Source organism: Camelina sativa, chromosome 11 (assembly GCF_030686135.1).
Source record: "Camelina sativa cultivar CO46 ecotype springtype chromosome 11, ASM3068613v1".
NCBI lineage: Eukaryota > Viridiplantae > Streptophyta > Magnoliopsida > Brassicales > Brassicaceae > Camelina > Camelina sativa.
Window position 1 is genome coordinate 28,731,478 of NC_141890.1, and position 23,098 is coordinate 28,754,575.

The 23,098-nt window shown below is 36.8% G+C and overlaps 2 protein-coding genes and 3 pseudogenes across 3 annotated transcripts; all 5 read right to left on the reverse strand.

The window, feature by feature from the left end:
• Window positions 1–1,272: 1,272 nt before the first annotated feature.
• LOC104728354 (expansin-A25 pseudogene) lies at window positions 1,273–2,187 on the reverse strand (annotated as a pseudogene).
• Window positions 2,188–10,618: 8,431 nt separating this feature from the next.
• LOC104724281 (expansin-A25-like) lies at window positions 10,619–11,638 on the reverse strand. The gene is made up of 2 exons (XM_010442741.3): window positions 11,367–11,638; window positions 10,619–11,257 (listed from the first exon to the last, which is right to left on the reverse strand). The coding sequence occupies exons 1-2, from the start codon at window positions 11,518–11,520 to the stop codon at window positions 10,644–10,646; spliced, it is 768 nt and encodes a 255-aa protein (XP_010441043.3). The 5' UTR covers window positions 11,521–11,638; the 3' UTR covers window positions 10,619–10,643.
• A 2,069-nt stretch (window positions 11,639–13,707) lies between these two features.
• On the reverse strand, window positions 13,708–15,268 carry LOC147934544 (uncharacterized; annotated as a pseudogene).
• A 3,245-nt stretch (window positions 15,269–18,513) lies between these two features.
• Window positions 18,514–20,980, reverse strand: LOC104724282 (expansin-A22-like). Its single transcript, XM_010442742.2, has 2 exons — window positions 20,609–20,980; window positions 18,514–19,267 (listed from the first exon to the last, which is right to left on the reverse strand). The coding sequence occupies exons 1-2, from the start codon at window positions 20,859–20,861 to the stop codon at window positions 18,654–18,656; spliced, it is 867 nt and encodes a 288-aa protein (XP_010441044.2). The 5' UTR covers window positions 20,862–20,980; the 3' UTR covers window positions 18,514–18,653.
• Window positions 20,981–21,524: 544 nt separating this feature from the next.
• Window positions 21,525–22,943, reverse strand: LOC104728356 (expansin-A24-like; annotated as a pseudogene). The gene is made up of 2 exons (XR_015572936.1): window positions 22,765–22,943; window positions 21,525–22,416 (listed from the first exon to the last, which is right to left on the reverse strand). The product of XR_015572936.1 is annotated as an expansin-A24-like (transcript).
• Window positions 22,944–23,098: the final 155 nt, after the last annotated feature.

Here is a 23,098-nt window from a genome sequence, read left to right on the forward strand (position 1 = left end):
TACTCAGACATGGAGATAAAAGAACAGCAAATCAAAGATGAAGAAGACATAATTGATTTGCAAAAAGAAATAAAAGGGTTCAGAATTCTTCTCCAAAGAGATACAAAGGATTAGAGATCTTCTCCCAAGTTTACAAGTACTCAAAAGCTGCGTAGAATAAAAGTTATTTTTCTAGAGGTCGAGCCTCATGCTTAAATAGTAAAATAAAACCCTAAAAGTCGGTTTTAAAACGAAAAAAGAAAAGTTGCGTCGGGCTCGGAATCGGTCGATCCGAATGTAGATCAGCCGATCAAGAATATTTTTTTTCTGCTCTCACACCATCTGCTTGTTAGCCCGATCAATCTTCAACTAATCCAACTCCAGATGCATATTTTCGTCCCCAAAGCGCTCAGATTCCTTCCAAAGTCACCTAGAACCTGTAAAGACTCACACAAGACTAAAAAGACTCTAAAAACACACTAAGACCTAACAAAAAAACTCAAAACAGGTGTGAAAACCAAGATTAAAATCCTATAAAATACAGACACATCAACAGGTCGGATCCAGTGGGATAGTCCATGAACAGAGTTGTAAGTTTGTAGCTAGAACACCAAATAAGCATCTCCACAAAAAATGATGTAGCTTTGGAGCAAGATTCGTTTTCCAGATGTCGTTTTTCAACAGCACTGATCCATTTAGTGGCGGTATCATTTTATCTTCAGCGAGGCCAATATGATTAGCAACCCAATAACCTGATTGGACAGAGTAGCAAGCATTGTTTGTGTATGTCCATTCATAAGTGTCATTCTCGGCGTGTTGGGATAAATATAGTTCAGCTGCAAGCTGTTGGTCCTCTGGTGTTAAGACCCCTTCAAAAATAATAGGTCCCATGCTCGTTTGTTCTCAATCAATAAGTCAGCCATTGTCATTTTTGGATCAATGATTGGACCATATACAAACTCTTTGTAATTCAATTTGGTTACAGATCAATTTGATGTAATTTTGCTTTGTTTTGGTTTGTGATGATATGGAAACTTAAAAGAGAAGAAGTGATTTATTTATTTATTATAATGATTTAATTAGATTTAATATAGATTTGAAAAATAGAAAATAATTTTTAGAAATATTTATTTATTCAGTTTTTAGTATGTTTAATATAATGAAAACCAAATGATTTATAAAAATAATCTTGGTTAAATTTGGTTGAATTGTTTGGGTGGGTTCATTACGGATTCCCTGTCCACCTACTCTCGTTAACAAAAAATTTAGGTTCAAACGAAATTAAGTAACATAAAGCAAAAATCACTTTTTAAAAATTATTTTAACCAATACATCTCCTAGTTTGTAAGCCACAACCCACAAGTAACAAAATACATATAATTTCTTCTAAAAGTTAAATTTCCCATCAAAAGTACCAAATTCCCAAATCGGTGGAATCACATTAGTAAAATCTTTTGTCCCAGTCCTCAATGATAAACCCTGAGCTGTCAATACAACACCAGTGGTCCAGTTTTGTCTCCAATTCTTGCTCATTGTTATCCACCCGGTCTGGGCTCCCTTAATTTGCATGAACTTAATATCTCCGGCTCCGCCTACATTATATGAAAAGATTGTTCAGAAATTCGGGTTTCCTTTGATTTCAAATTTTACACCACCAGTTTTTGCACAAGGAACACGTCTGTATCTAACTGGGACAACCCCGGCTTTATACTTGGCGATCTTGAGGAACATTGGTTGGGAGAGATCAAAGTGTCTTTGTGGTGGGTTACACCAAATGTCTCTAGATTTGGTGTATTCTGGTAAACAGAAATTTGTTGCCGTGATCTTGATGGATCCGGGCAAACACCATTGTGGATCGTGTGCACATGTGATCTCATAACAAGCCCCGCATGTGTACCCATTATTGAAGAGCGCCGTGCTCAATGCTGCTGTGGCTAGACCATAGCCTTGTTTGTTTAGATCCCCGTATCCACAAGCTCCCTCTATTGAATGTATAATGAAGAATAGTGACTGTGTAATATCAATTCACAGCCTTGTTTTTTAGATCCCCGTATCGACATTATATATTAGTATTTTAACTTACGTTGAGTGCCTTCTACCATGGATATCACCGTAAAATGTGGCTCGTGCATCATACCAAGAAGTGTCGAGTCCGTTGGTTGGGTCGCCGGGTGCTTCGGCTACATCACCAATGTCACCAAGACTCATGGACACTAACCATGTGATCGTTATTATCATTAAACATTCTGCATTTCATTTTTTCTAAGAGTTTTATGATTATTATACCTCGTTTATGATAACCTTTTCTCTTTAACTTTAATTGATGATGAATATTGGTGGGAACAATATGGGTGGGTCTATATAAGTACAGAAATAGAACTGATTTTTGTCATATCTCTAAAAATCTTTCCAAATGTATCAAAGTTTATGTAGTCAATCTGCTGCATCCAGAGAAATGTTAAAATTGACATCTTTGTATGTAAGATGCTAATAATAGGTTGTAAAAAGTCATGAAATATGGACTTGTTAAAATCTTTTTAAATGTATTGAAGTTTATGTAGTCAATCTGTATCCTGATAAGTGGAAACATTGTAGTCTTTGTATAAAATGATAAGATGTGGAGTGAATAAAGTTTTAGTCAAATTTGCATCCGGCGAAGTTAAAACATTGTCTTCTCTGTATTTTGATAAGATGGTGGAATGTTAATTAATTGGTTGTAAAATGTCATGTATTGAAGTTTGAATCTGCATCTTGTGAATTGAAAACATTTCCCCCTTTGTATTTAAAATGATATGGAAAAGGAATGTAATGTGGTGTTGACTGAAGTCACATTTTTTTTTCTACTGTTAATAATCGTGACACCCAGTTTGCGAAGAGGTCTAAAAGAATTGATTTGGCCATCTATATCACCAAAACGCACTTATGTTTTCAGTCAAAAGTCTTGAGAGAACTCCAGAGTTAAGCGTGCTTGAGCTGGAGTAGTTTTAGGATGGGTGACTTTTTGGGAAGTGACTGTTAGAACTGTGCGAGTGAGGACAAAACACAGGAAAAGATAATGTGGGGATTTGTAGGGTTGGTAAACAAATCTTTAAAACCTCCCGGACGTAGAAAACCAGCAGTCGGATATGGGTGGGCCAACAGACCAGGAGTGGATGTGGGGTCCACTAATCAAAGTGGGCTCATGGGCCGGGAGTGGACATGTGACCCACTAAGCAAGATGACGGTCAGAGCGTTACAATAATATAATGACTAATTAACTAAAATCGGATCTGCGCTACAACGCGGGGGAATATTTATGGATATGTAATCATCTTGATTAAGTAAAAAGTATTAAAAATGAAAACAAAAATGTAAAGATTGTTGGGATACAATCCTAGTTCCACATCATAAGTTTGAAGGGACTATCATTAATATATAAAGGGTTAGGGTCAATCCACTAATTTCTAATTAGTTTTTAGCTGCAACAATAACCACCGTAGTTAAGGAGATCAACGAGACCAAAACAAACACCAGCATATCTGAATGATTATGTTCTTATCACAGAAACAGAGGGTGAATATGTGTTAATGGTGATGAATGAAGAGCCTTGTGATTTTCAAGAAGCGAAAGAACTAAAAGTATGGATAAAGGCATGTGAGGAAGAACTTTTGTCGATAGAGAAGAATAAAACTTAGAATCTTGATCTACTCATTGGAGTCAAGAACGAAGATAAGAACAATATGGCAATTGCCTTATTGTTCCAATTCATTCCCAAAGCTTTGATCCTCCAAGTTGGAGACCTTGACACCTCAAAAGCAGTTTGGGATGCAATCAAAGCAAGGCATGTTGGAGAAGAGAGAGTAAAGGAGGCTAGTCTACAAACTCTGATGGCAGAATTTGATCGACTTAAGATGAAAGACACAAATACAATTGATGTGTTTGTAGGACATCTCTCAGAAATATCATTCAAAATCAGCGTCTCTTGGAGAAGCTATTGACAAATCAAAACTTGTCAAGAAATTTCTGAAAAGTTTGCCACGGAGAAAATACATTCATATTGTTGTATCTCTTGAACAAGTTCTCGCCTAAACACAACTAGTTTTGAGAATATTGTTGGAAGACTGGAAGCATATGAAGAGAGAATTCGTGAAGAAAAGGAAGAGCAACATGAAGATCAGAACAAATTTATATATGTCAACAGTGACGCGTATGCTTATCACCAAGGAAACTACTGTGGGGGTAGAGGTTTTAATTACGGTGGAGACGAGGCTGAAGTGGTTGTTTTAGATGGAGAATAAGAGGACGAGGACATTTTGGGAGTTATCCAAACATTTTGGGCGGTAATCCTTTGTTTTTCTATGATTTTGATAAAACAATTACAGGAAATGTGAGATTTGGAGATGATTCTCGTATTGATATAAAAAGGTAAAGGATCCATTCGTTTTGTGTTTCTAAATGATGAAATAAAGGTTCTAAAGGCTCTACATATTGTATATTACACTCCAAAGTTAAAGAAAACAATAATAAGCCTTGGTCATGCCACAATAGTAGCATGTGAAATAAGAATGAAGGAAGATCTACTTATGCTCTATGATCGAATAGGTCAACTACTGGTGAAGAAAAGCATGTAAAAAAATTGATCGTACAAGGTTCTTTTAGAAGTTGAAAATATATGGTGCTTAAAGTTAACAACATCAACCAAGTCAACCAAGTGGCATGCGCGCTTGGGTCATGTTAATGTGGACACAATGAAGATGATGATCAACAAAGAATTAGGACAAAACACATGAAAAGATCATGTGGTGATTTGTACGGATGGTAACAAGTCTTTAAAGCTTCCTGGACAAATCAAACCAACCGTCGGATATGGATGGGCTCACGGGCCTAGTGAAAGGACGTGAGGCCCATTAAGGAAGGTGGGTCCATGGACTAAGAGTGGACATGGACCCATTAAGAGGTGGCGGTCGGGGCGTTACAAGTGGTTTCAGAGCCGAACCCAGACGAGTGTAGAGTCGAGTGAGCTCACACCATCGAGGGTGACGGTCTTGGTGTGGAACAAGGACGTTTTGATGTGTTAGTGGGGGTTAATTTTGACACCCTGGTTTCAGAGACTTGCTAAGAGGTTTAAAAGAAATGATTTTGCCACTTATGTCACCAAAGTGCACTTATCCTTTCGGTCAAGAGTCCTGAGAGAACTCCAGAGTTAAGCGTGCTTGAGCTGGAGTAGTCTCAGGATGGGTGACCTTTCGGGAAGTGATTGTCGAAACAGTGTGAGTGATCTTTTAGTGGGGGTGAATTATGACACCCTGATTTAAGAGACTTGTAGAGAGGTTTAAAAAAATTTATTTGGCCACCTATGTCACCAAAGTGCACTTATCTTTTCGATCAATGGTCCTAAGAGAACTCCAGATTTAAGCGTGTGTGGGCTGGAGTAGCCTTAGGCTGGGTGACCTTCTGGGAAGTGATTATCGGAACTGCGCGAGTGAGGACAAAACACCAGGAAAGATCATGTGGTGATTAGTAGGGATGGTAACAATTCTTTAAAGATTCTCAGACGTAGCAAACAGACCATCATATAGGATGGGCTCACGAGCCTAGTGAGAGGATGTGAGGCCCATTAAGGAAGGTGGGCCCATGGACTAGGAGTGGACATGGGATCCAGTAAGAGGTGGTGGTCGAGGCGTTACAAATGGTATCAGAGCCGAACCCAGACAAGTGTGGAGTTGTGTGGACTCAGACCATCAGGGGTGATGGTCTTGGTGCGCAACGAGGATGTTGCAATCTGTTAGTGGGGGTGATTTGTGACATCCTGATTTTAGAGACTTGCGGAGAGGTTTAAAAGAATTGATTTGGCCACCTATGTCACCAAAGTGCACTTATCTTTTCGGTCAAGGGTCCTGAGAGAAGTCATGAGAGAAGTCCAGAGTTAAGCTCCTTGAGTTGGAGTAGTCACAGGATGGATGACATTTTGGAAAGTGATTGTCGGAACTATGCGAGTGAGGACAAAACACAGAGAAAGATCATGTGGTGATTTACAGGATCTTCACTTTCAGCTTTCTGTTCCAGAAAACAAAATTTCAGTAACAGTACAAGCACTATGTATAATAATAAACAACATAGTTGTAGTATATATGCTTGCCATTTCTTCTGTTAGTCTGCTGATCCCTTTACGACTAGTGGTGTGAGGTATCTGATTCTTTCTTTTTGCTTTATATTTCTCACTCACGGCCTAATAATGAAACATGTTAATTACTAATCACCAATCATATATGCCTTCACAATCAGATCTAGCATATTCAGCTTCATCCATTTCAGTATCCATGTCAACATCTACTGGCAATGGACCAATTATATCTGCATTTCCAGACTGAACATCTTCTTTACTATATCTTCTTGAAGCACCTCTCATAACAACAGACCAACTTGATCCATCTTCACTTGAATAAAATACTTGCTTTGCTTGAGATGCTAGAATATACGGATCCTTCTGAAAGCTTACTTGGCTCTGATTTAAGTTAACAAGTGTGAACCCATCTTCCACTTTAACTCCATTACCTTTTACTGCCCAGTTACATCTAAATATCGGCACATAGAACACATGGTAGTCCAACAATATGATGTCAGTAATTCTCCCATAATATGACACCAAATCAACTACTTGTGAAGTATCCTTAGCACTAGATCTACACATAGCCGTTGCCTCATAATAAACGCCACATAGCCGTTGCCTAATCCTAAACAAAGTCACAATAGCCGATAACTTGCTGTGGTTTGAACAGCTAGGGTATAGTGGGGTTTCAGCATCCCGGATCTTTGCAAGGAACTCATCCTCTTGTTGGTCCTCACCCTCTGCAATCTCACTTAAGTCGCCCACAGGTTGGTCAGCTAAGTCACCTCTAAAAGCCAACTCTTGATCAAAAAATTCAGCAGCTTTATATAACTCAAAAACTTCCTCATTCCACTGAGTTGGTTTACTTTGAAATTCATCTACTGACTTCACATCTCCATGATGATACCAATCACTATGCACCTTGTATGCCTCATCCATCCCTCTTATTACAAGATGCTCAACCACAACACTGTTTAACTGTCGTACTACATTACGACAGTCTTTACAAGGACATATTATCATTTCTATGTCACCTAAAGCCGCAGACACATCCCTTACAAATTTCCAAGCTCCACTTTTATAACCAGGATCAGCTCTTCAATGGATAATTAAAGAAAAAAATCATAACTAAAAGAACATCTTAAAGTATCCAAACCCAAAATAAAACCTAATTATGAAATATAATTCCTTACCTGCATAGATGCACCCATGCCTTGTCCAACATTATATGTTATAATATAAATTTTAACTTTTATAGATAAAATAGAGATACATATTATACAAAGCTCACATTAAGCAACAATTCAGACAATACTGCACTACTTCAGACACATACAGATGCTCTTAAACCAATATCTAACTGTGTAAAATCTCACTAATCTAATCACTATTTATACGAATCAGACTCAAAGGACAAAACATAGCAATCACCAATATTCGTGTGTAATAATAATGTTTAACTATTGGTTGAGTGATACTAACCTGTTGTGTGAGTACAGAGAAATGAGAAGCTTCAGTTCCCCAACATTTCAATCACCAACACTTGGGAAAAAAAAAAAATCGTTCAGTTTATGAAGGCGCAAATACTCAAATCCAAAAGCTATTTTTGAGTCAAATCTGTAAATAATCGAACCCTAACAAAACAGATGGATTCGAAACTCCACATTCTCAAAATCTGTAAATAATCGAACCCTAAAAAACAGATAACGAAATAAATCTAGATAAATCGAACCCTAACAAAACAGATAACTAAATCTGACCCTTATCGAAATCAAAAGCTGTTTGAAATCACAAATAATCGAAACAAATAACGAAATTAGGAGGAAGAAGAAAGACATGCCTCAAAAATGGATTCGAGCTATCAATTGCGATGGATATGGAGATTTAGGGCGAAATTGGGGCTTTTCACAAACGGCGAAATTGGGGCTTTTCACAAACGGCGATAAAACTGAAGAATTGATAAGAAATTTAGAAGAATTTGAGGACACACAGAGAATTTAGAAGAAGAAATCTTCTTAGGTTGAGCTTAGGTTGTAACGAGAGAGAGAGAGAGAGTGTGTCGAGTTTTTGGGTTTTTTTTTTATTTGGCGATTAAGTGAATAATTTCACTAAGTATTGGCGGACAAAAGTCACTTTTGTTTCCCGCTACATAATTTTCCTATCATAGCGTTAATAAGATGCTATTAAAAAGTAAGCGAAAAAAAATCTCATCTTTCATAGCAGTGACGGAAAATGAGCTATATCCGTCTGCTATCAATGTACATATTTGTTGTAGTGTTAAAGCTTCTCGGATGTAGCAAACCGACCGTCGGATATGGATGGGCTCACGGGCCTAGTAAGAGGACGTGAGGCCCATGGACTAGAAGTGGACATGGGATCCATAAGAGTTGGCGGTCGGAGCTTTACAGTTAAACTGTAATTTTTTTAACCGTAACCGTGTTTAAAATATAATAAAATATGCTAACAATTATTTATTTAATATGAATCATATGATATATAGAAATATGAGTACACTAAAAATACATCAATTAAAAATAAATAGTATCAACCATACTATATCATTAATTAATATTAATTTTATCATATTATCAAATAATCGTAATTGTATATAACCGTAACCGCTTTACTAATATGATTTAACTATAATCGTTTAACAGTTTATTAAACGGTTACTATTAAGGTTAAACAAAACTTCTAACCGTAACCGTGATAACCATAACCATGGTCATGCCTACTGGCCCGTGAGACCACCCTTATCTGACGGTCGATTTGCTACGTCTGGGAGGCTTTAAGGACTTTCTTACCGTCCCAACAAATCATCACATGATATTTCCCTGTGTTTGTCTTCACTCGCACAGTTCCAACAATCACTTCCCGGAAGGTCATCCATCATGAAACTATTCCAGGAAAGACACGCTTTATCTGAAGTTCTCTTAGGACCCTTGACCGAAAAGATAAATGCACTTTGCTGATATAGATTGTCAAATCAATTCTTATAAAACTTTATGCATGTCCCTTAAACTGGGGTGTTACAATTCAGATCCACTAACAGATCACAACGTCCTTATTGCGCACCAAGACCATCACCCAGCGATGTGAGTCCACCCGACTCCACACTCGTCTAGGTTTAGCTTTGATACCACTTTTAACTCCCGTTCGCCACCTCTTTAGTGGCTCTATGTCCACTCCCAAACCATGGCCCAACTCTCTTTAGTGGATCCCACATCCATTTTCGGCCCGTGGGCCCATCCATATTTGACGGTAGATTTGCTAGGTCCAAGAGGCTTTAAAGACTTATTTACCGTCCCTACAAATCACCACATGATATTTCCGTGTGTTTTGTCCTCACTCGCACAGTTCCAACAATCATTTCCAGAAAGGGTATACATCCTAAAACTACTTCAGCATAAGCATGCTTAACTTTGGAGTTATTCAGGATCCTTGACCAAAAAGATAGGTGCACTTTGGTGACATATGTGGCCAAATCAATTATTTTAAAAGTTTCTGCATGTCCCTGAAACTGAGGTGTCACAATTCAGCCCCTCTAACAGATCGCAACGTCCTAGTTGGGCACCAAGACTGTCACTCCCGACAGTGTGAGTCCATCCAACTCCACACTCGTCTAGATTTGGCTGTGATACCACTTGTAACGCTCGGACCGCCACCTCTTTAGTGGCCCATGTCCACTTCCGGACCATAGGCCCACCTCTCTTAGTGGGTTCCACATCCACTCCTGTCTTGTGGGCTCACCCATGTTCGACGGTCGGTTTACTAAATCTGATAGGTTTTAAAGACTTGTTTACCGTCCCTACTCCTTACAAATCACCACATGATCTTTCCCTCTATTTTGTCCTGATTCGCATAGTTCCGACAATCATTTCTTGAAATGTCACCCATCCTAAAACTAATCCAGCATAAGCACGCTTAACTTTGTAGTTCTCTCAGGACCCTTAACCGAAAAAATAATTGCACTTTGGTGACATATGTGACAAAATTAATTATTTTAAACCTATGTGCTTGTCCCTGAAACCGGGGTGTAACATCTATATCCATCTCTGAAAATAGAGAATGCTATTTTTTTCTCTATATATACTGGAACGAGACCCGACTCAAATAGTTATTGGACCATATGCTATATTGAAAACTTTTAAAAAGTTGGACCCTATTTTACAGTTATCTTAAATTTTAGGATCCTAAAATGCAAAAAAAAAAAAAAAAAAAAAAATTAAAATAGCGGGACCCGGTGCACTAGCACATCCAGCAAACCCATCACACCTCTATAGTGGCACTGAGAGAAACTCTATTTTTTTGTTAATATATAGAAGAACTCTATTTTTTCCTCTATAATAGAGTTCAACTTTTTTAATTACAAAGTATTCTTTTAATTTTATACTTTTCCTTATTTATGATTAAAATAAGTATTTTTAATAACTAATAATGTGAAAACAACTATTTTTAAAATTTCTCCAAAGAATTAAGCACCACATAACAAAAAATATTTTGCTTAAGTAAAACTATTGCAACCAATACACCTTTTAATTGTGGGCTATCACTAATAGAATTCATATATTTTGTTTTAAAAGTTACTTTTCCCATCAAAAGTTTGACCAAATCCCCAATTCGGTGGAATCACATTAGTAAAGTCTTTTGAAACCCCATCTCTTGTTGTAATCCTCAATGATAAACCCTGACCGGTCAGTACAAAACCAGTGGTCCAGTTTTGTCCCCAATTCTTGCTCATTGTTATCCATCCGGTCCTAGTTCCCTTAATTTGCATGAACTTAATATCTCCGGCTCCGCCAACATTATATGAAAATATTGTTAAGAAATTAGGGTTTCCTTTGATTTCAAATTTGACACCACCGGCCTTCACACAAGGAACACGTCTGTATCTAACTGGGACAACCCCGGCTTTGTATTTGGCGATCTTGAGGAACATTGGTTGGGAGAGATCAAAGTGTCTTTGTGGTGGGTTACACCAAATGTCTTTAGTTTTGGTGTAATCTGGTGGACAGAAATTTGTTGCTGTGACCGTGATGGATCCGGGCAAACACCATTGTGGATCACGCGTGCACATGATCTCGTAACAAGCCCCGCATGTGTACCCATCGTTGAAGAGTGTCGTGCTCAATGCTGCTGTGGCTAGACCAAAACCTTGTTTGTTTAGATCACCGTAACCACAAGCTCCCTCTGTTGAATGTATATGTAATGAAGAAATGTTAGTAAGTAATAATTATGGCTTTGATTGAAACAAGCATCAATTCAATAATAATATTAGACAAATACTATGTTAACTTACGTTGAGTGCCTCCACCATGGATATCACCGTAAAATGTGGCTCGTGCGTCATACCAAGAAGTGTCGAGTCCGATGGTTGGGTTGCCGGGTGCTTCGGCTACATCACCAATCTGACCATGACTTATGGACACGAACCATGTCACCGTTATTATCATAAAACATCTACATATATCATTTTGTCTAAGAGTTTCATGTTTATTATCCCTCTCTATTGATAACCTTTTTACTTTTACTTTATTTGATGATGAATATTGATGGGAACAATATGGGTGGGGTATATATATAAGTAGATAAGTAGAACTGATTTTTTCATATCTTATAAGATCTTTTCAAATGTATTAAAGTTTATGTATTCAATATGCATCCTGAGAAGTGAAAACAATTCCATATATATATATATATATATATATATAGATGTCAACAGGTAAAATAAAAGTCATGAAATGTGGAGTGATTAAAATTAAATCTTTGCAAATGTGCTGAAGTTTATGTAGTCAAACTGCATCTTGAGAAGTAATAACATTGCTCTCTTTGTATCCCCTATATCATAAACGGAAGTATACAACTTTTTTTTGTAAACTATATAATTTTTATAAGTTGGTTACAAAATAGGTTATAAATTAAATGTATGTTGGTTACAAAAAAGGTGATAGATTAATTGGTCAATATGTGGGCTACATTAATACATTAAAGAATATCCCAAGGAATCCTCTTAAAAAGAATATTCCAATGATATACAATTTCCAAAATAAAATCTTTAGTATTCCATGTATTGTTACAAAATAAAATATTTACTATTAGGCATAAAAAAATAAAATATTGGTAATTTATCATATTTAATCGTGATTTCTAAGATCTTATTGTGCAGTTGAAAATAAAATCTTACCTAAGCAAGAGTCATATTAAAAAACTTTCACCAAACATATTCAAAAATAAAAATAAAAACAAAAACAAACATAACCATTTCTCATACATTAAATTACAATATAAAACTTACAAAATAGGTGTTTTTTTTCAAGCTATCATATTTACCATATGATTTTACTGCATAATGTTTTATCCAAATTTTTTTAAAAAATAATCTTATAAATTATATTTTATTCTAAAATTATAATATAAATAAAAGATGTTTCAACCCGTGCTCTAGCACGGGTCCTAATCTAGTTTTGAATAAAATAATAAGTTCTTAATAGATTGTAAAAAGCCATGAAATGTGGAGTGTGAAGTTTATATATGTAGTCAATCTGCATCTTGAGAAATAAAAACTTTCCCCCCTCCCCCCCCCCCCCCGCCCCCCATTGTATTTTGAATACCGGTCATGAATGTGGGATGAAGTCCCATTTCTCCAACAAAAAGAGGGTAGACTAATGAGGGTAGTTTTTTTCATGAATTAAAAAAGATGACATATCCATTTATAAATATTAAACATATTCATTGATAAGAAAAGAGCAAAAAATTAATAATAATAATAAAATATCAGTGGTTTCATTTCTTCATATTTTTCTAAACCTGTAGAGGCACCTTAAACCATCATTATCGGTCATACTTATAAAAGTGTCATAAGAATAAATTCAGATTAAATTAACACATCCCATGATTTGAGAAGGTAAAATATCTCTACTTAGACATTATTTATCTTGTTCAAATTAAACATCTAAAACACCATTATTTCTTTTTATTATTATTTTTTTGTTTTAAAGACATTTCCATAGAGTAATGGAGATGCTCTTAGATAACTTTTTCGAGAAAGAATGAATTTCAACATATATTAGTCTTTAAGATCATGGAAAACCTATAATGGACAAAACATCAGTAACAACTTTTACTACCATTTGGAGTGAGCAACTACAAAATGATCAGAATAAATATTCTCATATTGCAAGAGGAGAAATTCTTGATTGCCCATGTTATCTTTTTTTCTTTCAAATTATATTGCTTTTAACTGATCTTGATGAAGAATCTTCACAACCAAATTGCTAGCTAGAACATGAAAATAAGTTAAATCCTTGAACTCAAGTGGCACACAACCATATTTGTTAATTAAAAAATCGAACAATTTTTTTAACAGAACCCAAAGGAAAGAGACGTAATCGCAATCGTTAGGCGGATGCTTTGGCTAAAGAGACCCTCTTCTTAATGAACCTTAATTACTTTCTAGTCGAAATTAAGTGTTGCCCAAAAAAAAAAGAAAGAGAGAAAGTAAGATTACAATGTGAATTCGACATTTTTTTTTTTGAATAAAATGTAAAATTTATTCAGAAAAACTTTTGTACATTGGTTGCAGCGTTTGTTTTAATAAAGAGCATACATTTTAAAAGAAGAAAGCTTGAGAAACTTGTGCCTTAGTTAGGAGGATAGCGTGTGGCGAGCCATGTGACCAGACCGTCGTGTAACTTCCCGTCTCCCTGTTCTTGGATTGAAAGCAATCGATTTCGAATTTGTTGATCGAGTCGTCGAACTAGCTGAGCTGAAGGAAGGAATGTGTCCCCATTGCGTCTTGCGTTTCGTTCCATCCACAGTGAATGAATGGTGAGCTGAAAAACATATCGTAATAGATATAGTCTGGTAGAGCCCAATGAGGTATCTGTCAATAACGGTAGTAGGTGAGTCCAAGAGGGTGTGTAGCGCGTGAGGAGTAGTTTGGACGTGAGGCCAGACCAAACCTCCCGAGAGTAACAACAAGCAAAGAACAGGTGATTTCTAGTCTTCAAAGACTGGTTGCAGAGAGTGCAGGTCGGATTGACACCCACATTCCAAGCCCGCATTCTATCACATGTGGAGAGTCGATTGTGGATGGCTAGCCAAACCATAAAAGCATATTTTGGAGTGGCGTGCTTGAACCAAACCCCCTACTCCAAACGTTTTTCTGTTCGTGCAGTCGTATGGCTTCCCATGTGTCTTTAGTGCTGAACGTATCACGAAAACAGTCCCCTTTACCCTTCTAGAGAACTACATCGTCCTCTGTTGCCTGCTGGTGAGACTGCAGCTGATCAATGAGCTGCTCAACGTGGTTGAATAAAGCATTGTGATGGTGCCTTCGGCGACAGTCGAATGTAATCCAATACCCAAATCAATACAGCCTCTTTGGCCTGTCGACACAATCAAACGCCCGTAGGGAGATCATTGATCATACCAAAAGGATGTGTGATGGCCGTTATGCACCTCATATTTCACAAAACCAGAGGCTATACCACGATATTTCAGGAGTTTCTTCCACATCCAGGATCCTAGAGTAGTGGTAACTTTGATCGACCAGAAAGAGCCTTTGCGAAACAGATAGAGTCATAGCCACTGAACCCAAAGTGAGTTAGTCGACAGTATCCTCCAGATAAGTTTCAAAAAGCTTACCTTATTTACTTCCTTTAGAGAGCGCAGGCCTAGACCACCCTCATCCTTGGGAGTACAAACATCACACCATGCAACTTTCGCCTTCTTTGTGTTTAACTTTGGACCAGACCACAAAAAAGCAGAGCATAGGCTATCTATTTCGCGGATACAAGAGCTGGGAAGCCGAAATGCAGAAATCCAAAAATTAGTTAAACTATGAATGGCTGAAGCAATCAGTTGTAGGCGACCAGCAAAGGATAAATGCAGAGCTGTCCAGCTATTAATGCGCTCCCGGACTCGCTCTATGAGTGGACTGTAGTCTGCAGTTGTCATCCGCTTAGTGAAGAGTGGCAACCCAAGATAACGGACAGGTAGGCTACCTGAGGCAAACGGGAAGGATTGAAGAATGTCGTCCCTTTCACTCTCGCTTACCCCTGTCATATACATGGTTGTTTTTTCTAGGCTGATTGACAGTCCTGACATCGCTGCAAAAGTGTCAAACAGGTGAAGAATACTCTCAATAGAGCTTTTCGTACCATTAGTGAATACCAATATGTCATCGGCAAAGCACAAATGTGTCAGCTTCAGTTTGTGACAACGAGGGTGATACCCGATACGTTGCTCCAGACCCGCCTTGTCAAGTAAAGTAGACAAAACATGCATACAAATGACGAATAGGTATGGGGACAATGAACAACCTTGCCTCAAACCTCTCTCACTACGAAACAGTCCTGCCAACTCTCCATTCACCTGAACAGAAAATGATGCTGTTGTGACACAGAGTTCAATCCACTTGATAAACTGTGGAGGGAAATCTAAAGCAGAGAGTGTATTGAGCAAAAACGACCATTGCACAACCTTTGAAATGTCAATCTTTAAAGAGCATCAGGGAGATACAGTTTCTTTGTGATAGTCTTGAACAACCTCTGACGCCAGCAAAACATTTTCCATCAGAAGTCGTCCCTTGACAAACGCTGACTGATTCGGAGCAATGAAGTGTGGGAGGAGTAGCTTCAACCGGTTTGCCAGAATCTTTGATATCACCTTGTATAAGACGTTGCAGCAAGAAATAGGACGATAATCTTTCATCTCTTTAGCCTCTGTCTTCTTAGGTATAAGGGCAAGAATGGTTGTATTCACTCCTTTTGGAATGAATCCATAGATGAAAAAAGACTGAACAGCCACAACAAAATCCGCCTTAATGATTGGCCATGTCTCCCTGAGGAAATCCACCGTATAGCCATCAGGACCCGGGCTTTTGTCATGTGGCATGGCAAATAACACCGCCTTGATTTCATCTACCGTAACCTCGCTCACAAGTTGGACCTTGTCAGCCTCTGAACAACGATAGGACAAAAGGTTTTTCAACTCCTCCTGCGAGTTGCCTGTAAAATAGGATGGTTTATGTGTAAGAAACTCATGAAAATATCGCTCTGCTTCCGCCTTCATCTCTTCCTGAGAATCAACTATTACACCATCAAGGCGGAGTATCTCCTTCATCGCATTTCTCGCTTGTCTAATTTTTACAGCCCTATGAAACACCTTATTGTTGCCATCCCCCACCTTCAACCAATGTAACTTAGAACGTTGCTTCAAAAAACGTTCCTCTAAGCCCGAAAGGTGCATCCATTTATGATAAGCAACCGATTCAGTCCTCATTGCCAAACCCACGGGATTCAGAAAAACCTCAAGTTGTAGTTTACATAAACGATCAAAGGCTGCTTTGGTTTGCTTGGATAGATCTCTAAGGCGACTCTTACTCAGATTTTTGATTGCCGGCTTTAGAGTTTTCAGTTTTTTGGAAAAACGGTATGTTGCTGTAGTGGAATGAAACAGAGGCTCTGTGATGTCCCAGTGAGCCTGAACCAGTGGCAGAAAATTCGTATCAGAAACCAAAGCGTTTGTAAACTTAAATGGTTTTCTCGTGTGTTGCTTCTCCACACCAATCTGAATCCTACACCGGAGATGGTCAGAACATCCCCCAGCCTCAAAAACACTGTAAGACTGCGCAAATTCAGTAAGCCATGAGTCGTTGACTAGAACACGATCAAGTTTCTTACAGATAAGTGCAGCATCATCTCGTTTATTGCACCAAGTAAAAAATGGCCCATGAGATTGCATATCACTCAAGGAACAATAAGAAACTACTTCTTGAAAATCCCTCATCCCCACCGGTATGGATGGACCTGTATCATAACAAGAGTGTTCCTCCGCCTTCAGAATTTCATTAAAATCGCCATAGCTCATCCATGGTTTATTTGAAAATATAGGCGAGTCGTGGTGATTTTTCAGATCCTCCCATAGAGGCTTTCTATCAGCCACAAGATTAAAACCATAAACAAAAGACACGAAGAACTCTTCCTCCAGGTCTTCCATTAAAACCGAGCAAGTGATCATTTGAGAGCTTGTAAAACAAGGTGTCAAACAAACCCTTGGACTCCACACTACCCAAATCCTACCAAGCCTGTGTGAATCATAATTCGAGAGAAATGACCAACCCGAAAAAACTCTCTCCACAATTCTCTCTGCTTTCCGCTCTGTAACCCTCGTTTCAATGATACAACCAAACTGGAAGTTAGACTGCATCATCCAATCTTTCACTACAGAATGCTTTGAATCTTTGTTAAAACCCCGTACATTCCATAGGAAACCCGACATTAAAATATCAGTTGGAAGGGCGTCTACTCTGCTCCCTTTCAGAGTGAGTAGAAACGGTAGGCTTAGGCTTGACCGAGGCTGTAGAGCCACGAGTTTGAATCTGATGCACTGGAACAGGCACCTTAGCGGGAGGTTTCTTCCCTAAAGGTCTCGATATCCCTGGTTCCGTTATCCCTGGTGCAACATTTCCAGCATCCTCAGCAACGTTGTCAGTGCTCCCTGCAGATGCGATGACGTTCTCCGTGCTAACAACCGCACTAGTACGACGCAAGTTCTCTGCTGCTTCCCCATCTCCCGACTCAGACAGAGCTGAGTAAGCATTAGAAAGTAGAGAGCCATCCCCAAACAGTAACGCAGATTGCTTTTTGCCCGGACTACGACTTGTCTTATTAGGAGTGATCCATTGATTTTCGATCTCAACTGATGTAGTTTGTCCCTGAGAGACAGCACCACTGATCTCAATAGGAACCAAGAGCTGGTGTTGCACAACCGGCTTCAACGGCTCCACCACTCGAAGGGTAGTGTCCTTGGGAGAAGACTTTCTCATGAATTCGACATTTTTAAAGTGAGAACAACAGTAACTTGCGCTCATCACACACACACAAAAACGATTCTTATAAGTAGCCACGTTTCGAGAAAACGAAGGGTCACTTAGCTTTAAAAACAACCAACAGGTTTGAGCTACCGGAATGTGAAATAGCTTCCTGAAAGTTTCATATGGAACAAAGATTTTTCAAAAGATTTCTCTGCTCTGTTAGAAAAAAAATCATACTACAAACTCAAATGCCATTGTCATCACTGTCCAAATTGTAAAATGTTGATAAAAAGGATATTAAATCGAAGCCTCGATGATGAGAGTCTAAATCCATATGTAAATTTTAAAAATATAATATATGTGACCGTAGAAACGCTTAGAAAATAAGTGTAAGAGTTATATTGCGTATTATTATTGAGTTCATTGGGTTAATCTGAAGGATTTTTTTTTTTGCACAAACTCTTATTTAATATGATTGCATAGAATTAAATTATAGTATTTAATAGATTTTGATTAATTTACTTTAATTTCGTTTGGTTACAGAAAAAGGGTTTCTGTTACGGTTTTTTCGGTATTGAAAAATCAAAACATTGAATGGTTAGTACTTAGTACACAAATTTTAATCAGCTTTTGTTTGGGTTTAATTACTTCAGATTATCTTTTTTGAGTTGCGGTTTTATTAATGTATTTTAAGTAACGTAAGGAGTATCCCCTAATACATAATATTTGGTGGTATGCCACACAGTTAACAAACCTCAAAGCATTCTCCTAAAAATTAATCCTTCCATCAAAAGTCTGTCCAAATCCCCAGTTCTTTGGCACCACATTCCAAAAATCTTTTGTGATCCCATCACTCGTCGTAACCCTGAACGATAAAGCTTGGCCGGTCAATACAACACCAGTGGTCCAGTGTTGTCCCCAGTTCTTTGTCATTGTTATCCACCCTGTCTTGATTCCCTTAACTTGCATGTACTTGATATCTCCGGCTCCTCCTACATTGTATGGCAAGATCATTAAGAAGTATGTGTTTCCTTGGGTTTCAAACTTGACACCACCGGTTTTCCTACAAGGAATACGTCTGTATCTAACTGGGACAACCCCAGCTTTGTACTTGGCGATCTTGAGGAACATGGCTTGGGAGAGATCAAAGTGTTTCTGTGGTGGGTTGCACCAAATGTCTCTGGTTTTGGTGTAATTTGGTGGACAGAAATTTGTTGCTGTGATCTTGATGGATCCGGGCAAACACCATTGTGGATCATTAGTGCACATGATCTCAAAACAAGCCCCACATGTGTACCCGTCGTTGAAGAGTGCCGTGCTTAACGCTGCTGTGACTAGACCATATCCTTGTCTGAATAGATTACCGTATCCACAAGCACCCTCTATTGAATTTAAATGAAAATTTTTAAAAAAGTGAGTATATATGTAATAATAATTCAATAGTAATTTTTACCCAAGGAAAAAAACAAATTTAAAAGTAATTAAGAATTTAAGAGTTTGATTGTTTTCTTCTTGTTTTTTTGTTCTGTACAAACAGATTGTTTGTTTACATGAGTGGGTTTTATGTTTATATATTGTCTTCACTTTTTGGGTAAAAATGTTATGTTAACATATACATAGTGATTTTTTTGGCAATTTCAAATAATGTATATACTAGGAGATATCTCGTACTATTAAACACGGATTAACGTTTTCTCCAAAAATTATAATAAAAATTATTGTTATATATGTTTTTAAAATTATTTTGTTTGAGATATTATTTACTTTTAATAATACAACTGTTTGGTAAATCTACAAATATATTTTTAAATACTAATTATTTTATAATATTATAGTATTTTAATTTGTTTGATGTATATTACTTTTTTATATTGTTTGTTGTATTTGAATCATTATTTTGTGAAATATGTAAAAGTATTAATTATTATTTTCTAATTGTAAGAAAATAAAATTTATTAATTTATCAACAACATAGATTTAGTTTTACCAACCGACCGACATGAAACATTAAAATACCACATTTTTCTTTATAAATTTAGTAATATATCTTTATTTTTAAAAATTCAAATAACAACATAGACAGAAAAAAATCTACATATTTATTTATCATATGTATTATATTATAACTCAAAATCATTTGTAAATAAAATGAAAAAAAAGATGATAGGAGAATCATAATTTAAAACCTTAACAAAATTTTCTAAATATAGTTATTAAAATAATAATTTGGATAACTAGTTTTGAAATCTTACGTTTTAAAATTCTGACTGCTTTACAATTTTTTAGACGAATTAATAATTTTTGTCCATAATTAATTAGAGGCAGAAAATATTTTTTTTAGAAATGAATAATTATTTAAAAGATTTTATTAGTCTAATATTATAATTATATTTTTACCCTTACTAAAAAAAATAAACATTTGCCTTAACACCAATAACATGACAATGTAATTTTTTACACTTTATAAGGTTAGTTTTATATTTGTACATATAGTATATATATATATATATATATATACTAAAAATAAAATTCTCTGGTGTTTATCTGTAAACGAAAGAGAAGATCCTAGCTGGCAATTTGCATTATAATTTATAAATATATATATATGAAAATGTAAATGCAATCGCAAATGAAAAAAAAAATAGCATTTAAGACATTCAATGATCAATTATATATATAAAAAAAAAGTTGATATAAAAACTATTAATAGTATTTGAACTTACGTTGAGTGTCCCCACCATGGATGTCACCGTAAAATGTGGCTCGTGCATCATACCAATTAGTGTCGATTGACCTGCCTCTGGCTGAACCACTGATATCGGGTGCCTCAGCTGTCTCGGGTACTTCGGCTACATGACCGTAACTCATGGCCATCGCCATTATTATCATCAAAAATTCTACATAGATCAACTTTTCTGAGAGTTTCATGATTAATATACTATGTTTTGATTTATGATGAGTTTTGATGGGAGCCATTTGGGTGGGTATATATATAAGTTCTAGAGAGATGTTCAAAGAATTAGTAATTGTATTCAAGTTTATGTAGTCAATCTGTATCCTAATTTTGCCATCATGTAGTCAGCCAGAAATTTTAATTCTTTTGCCATATATATTTGTATTCTGAACAAAATGGTTTGAAATTTTTTTTAATGTTGACTATTGACTAAGCTTTGGGTTTGGTCCGGTACTGATCTTGTTTCAGCATATGTTATTGATGGGAACCATGTGGGTGGGTATACATAAAAATACAGTGTAGAGAAATAGAAGTGATCATCGTAACCTTCTTCAATATCTCTCGAAATGTGCATTGAAGCTTTTGATCTTTCGTAGTCAATCTGCATCCTGAGAAGGTGTCGGATTTCGCACAACCTGGACCATTTCATTATGAACGCCATAATCTGACAAAGTCGAAGAAGAGTCTTATGTTTCGCTAACGTATAATCAAATAGTCAATTGTCAACATTAATTTGGGATTCAGTAGCATTAGAGATCATATTGTAATTTCTGAAATAATCAATAAAACAAGTACTCTTCTACTTCGTCATTGTGTCCTATCAAATAATATTTTAGCTATGGAAATCAAGATTTATAGGAGCCATATTCGCAATCGTATGAAAGATGGCAAAAACAGAGATCTCATATCTTCCAAAAGTTTTGAATGTTATTGATGAATCTTTGTTTAAGCTTATTTTACAATAGTTATAGGAATCCATAAGTCAATAAATAAAAAACAAAAGGTTCAAGAATTTGGTAATAAAGAAAACGTAAAAACAATTTTTTGATTAGAAATAGAAAATCATCGAATATTCGAATTCGTAAACCAATAACAGTGAATTATTTTTAAAAATTACAAGTAACCTACCAATAACCTTCCAGCTTCTTAATAGATTGCAAGCGTTAGCGAAAAGACTCACATTCTTCTCCTAAAAGTTAATCTTTCCATCAAAGCTCTGTCCATTACATCCCCAATCTGGCGGTGTCACGTCGATAAAATCTTTCGTAACTTCATCACTTGTCGTGACCCTAAACGATAAACATTGTCCGGTCAACACAACACCACTGCTCCAAATCTGTACCCAGTTCTTCTTCATTGGTATCCACTCGGTCTTCGTTCCCTTAATCTTCATGGCCCTGACATCTCCAGCTCCTCCCACATTGTACGGTAAGATCATCAGGAAATGAGGGTTTCCTTTGATTTCAAACTTGACGCCTCCGATTTTCGCACAAGGAACACGTCTAAATTTAACCAGGACAACCCCAGCTTTGTACTTGGCGATTTTTAGGAACATTGGTTGCGAGAGATCAAAGTGTTTTTGTGGCGGGTTGCACCAACATTCTTTCGGTTTGGAGTAATCTGGTGGACAGAAGTTTGTAGCTGTGATCTTGATAGAGCCAGGCAAACACCATTGCGGAGCATTCGTGCACTTTATCTCGTAACAAGCCCCACACGTTGACCCATTGTTGAATAGGGCCGTGCTTAGTGCTGCTGTCTCTAGACCATATCCTTGTTTGTGTAGATTACAAGCTCCCTCTGTCAGATAGAAAAAAAAAAAAAAAAAAAAAAACATTGCATGCATGCATTAGTTTAAAAACAAAACTAATGGCATGCGTGTACTGTAACGTTTGCATGTTCTAAGATGGGGTTTTCAATAATTTACTTATATTGGATTTTTCATTTTCATTTAACAAAAGGCTAACAAGCTTTATTATGAAAATTCTTACCGCAAACATATATAGGTGAACACAAAACTTGGCCAAACCAACCATATATATTAGTCTTAGCTAGTGGTCAAAGATTGAGTCCCATTTTACTACGTCTTATTTAACATTGTACATGTCTCGAGATTATTGAATTATTAGAATATGCTGTTTAGCTTACGTTGAGTTTCTCCACCATTGATGTCACCGTAAAATGTGGCACGGCCATCAACCCAACCAGACTCGTGTGGGTGTGGGTGTGGGTGTGGGGTGGCTCATGACCGTATGTGGGCACAATCCATATCACCATTACCAGCATCAAAACGTCTGCAGATATAAATAAGTTTAGGAGTTTCATGATTTTATCTCTGTTTTATTATATTTTCTAAATATTTATTGATGATTATTATTGATGAGAATGGAGGTATTTATATAGCAAGGTAGAGAAAATTTTGGGCTTCTCGATCGATGTTTGCGGGATTCAATTAAAATTCTAAGATGTTGCTTATACCAAG

What these genes read in the sequence shown, in the direction of transcription:
- LOC104724282 (XM_010442742.2), bottom strand. Translation starts at nt 20,861, where the DNA reads ATGGCTCCCATCAAAACTCATCATAAATCAAAACATAGTATATTAATC. An exon ending in CCATGGTGGGGACACTCAAC is followed by an intron (nt 19,268 to 20,608) that starts GTAAGTTCAAAT and finishes TAAATTCAATAG; the next exon opens with AGGGTGCTTGTGGATACGGT.
- LOC104724281 (XM_010442741.3), bottom strand. Translation starts at nt 11,520, where the DNA reads ATGATAATAACGGTGACATGGTTCGTGTCCATAAGTCATGGTCAGATT. An exon ending in CCATGGTGGAGGCACTCAAC is followed by an intron (nt 11,258 to 11,366) that starts GTAAGTTAACAT and finishes TACATTCAACAG; the next exon opens with AGGGAGCTTGTGGTTACGGT.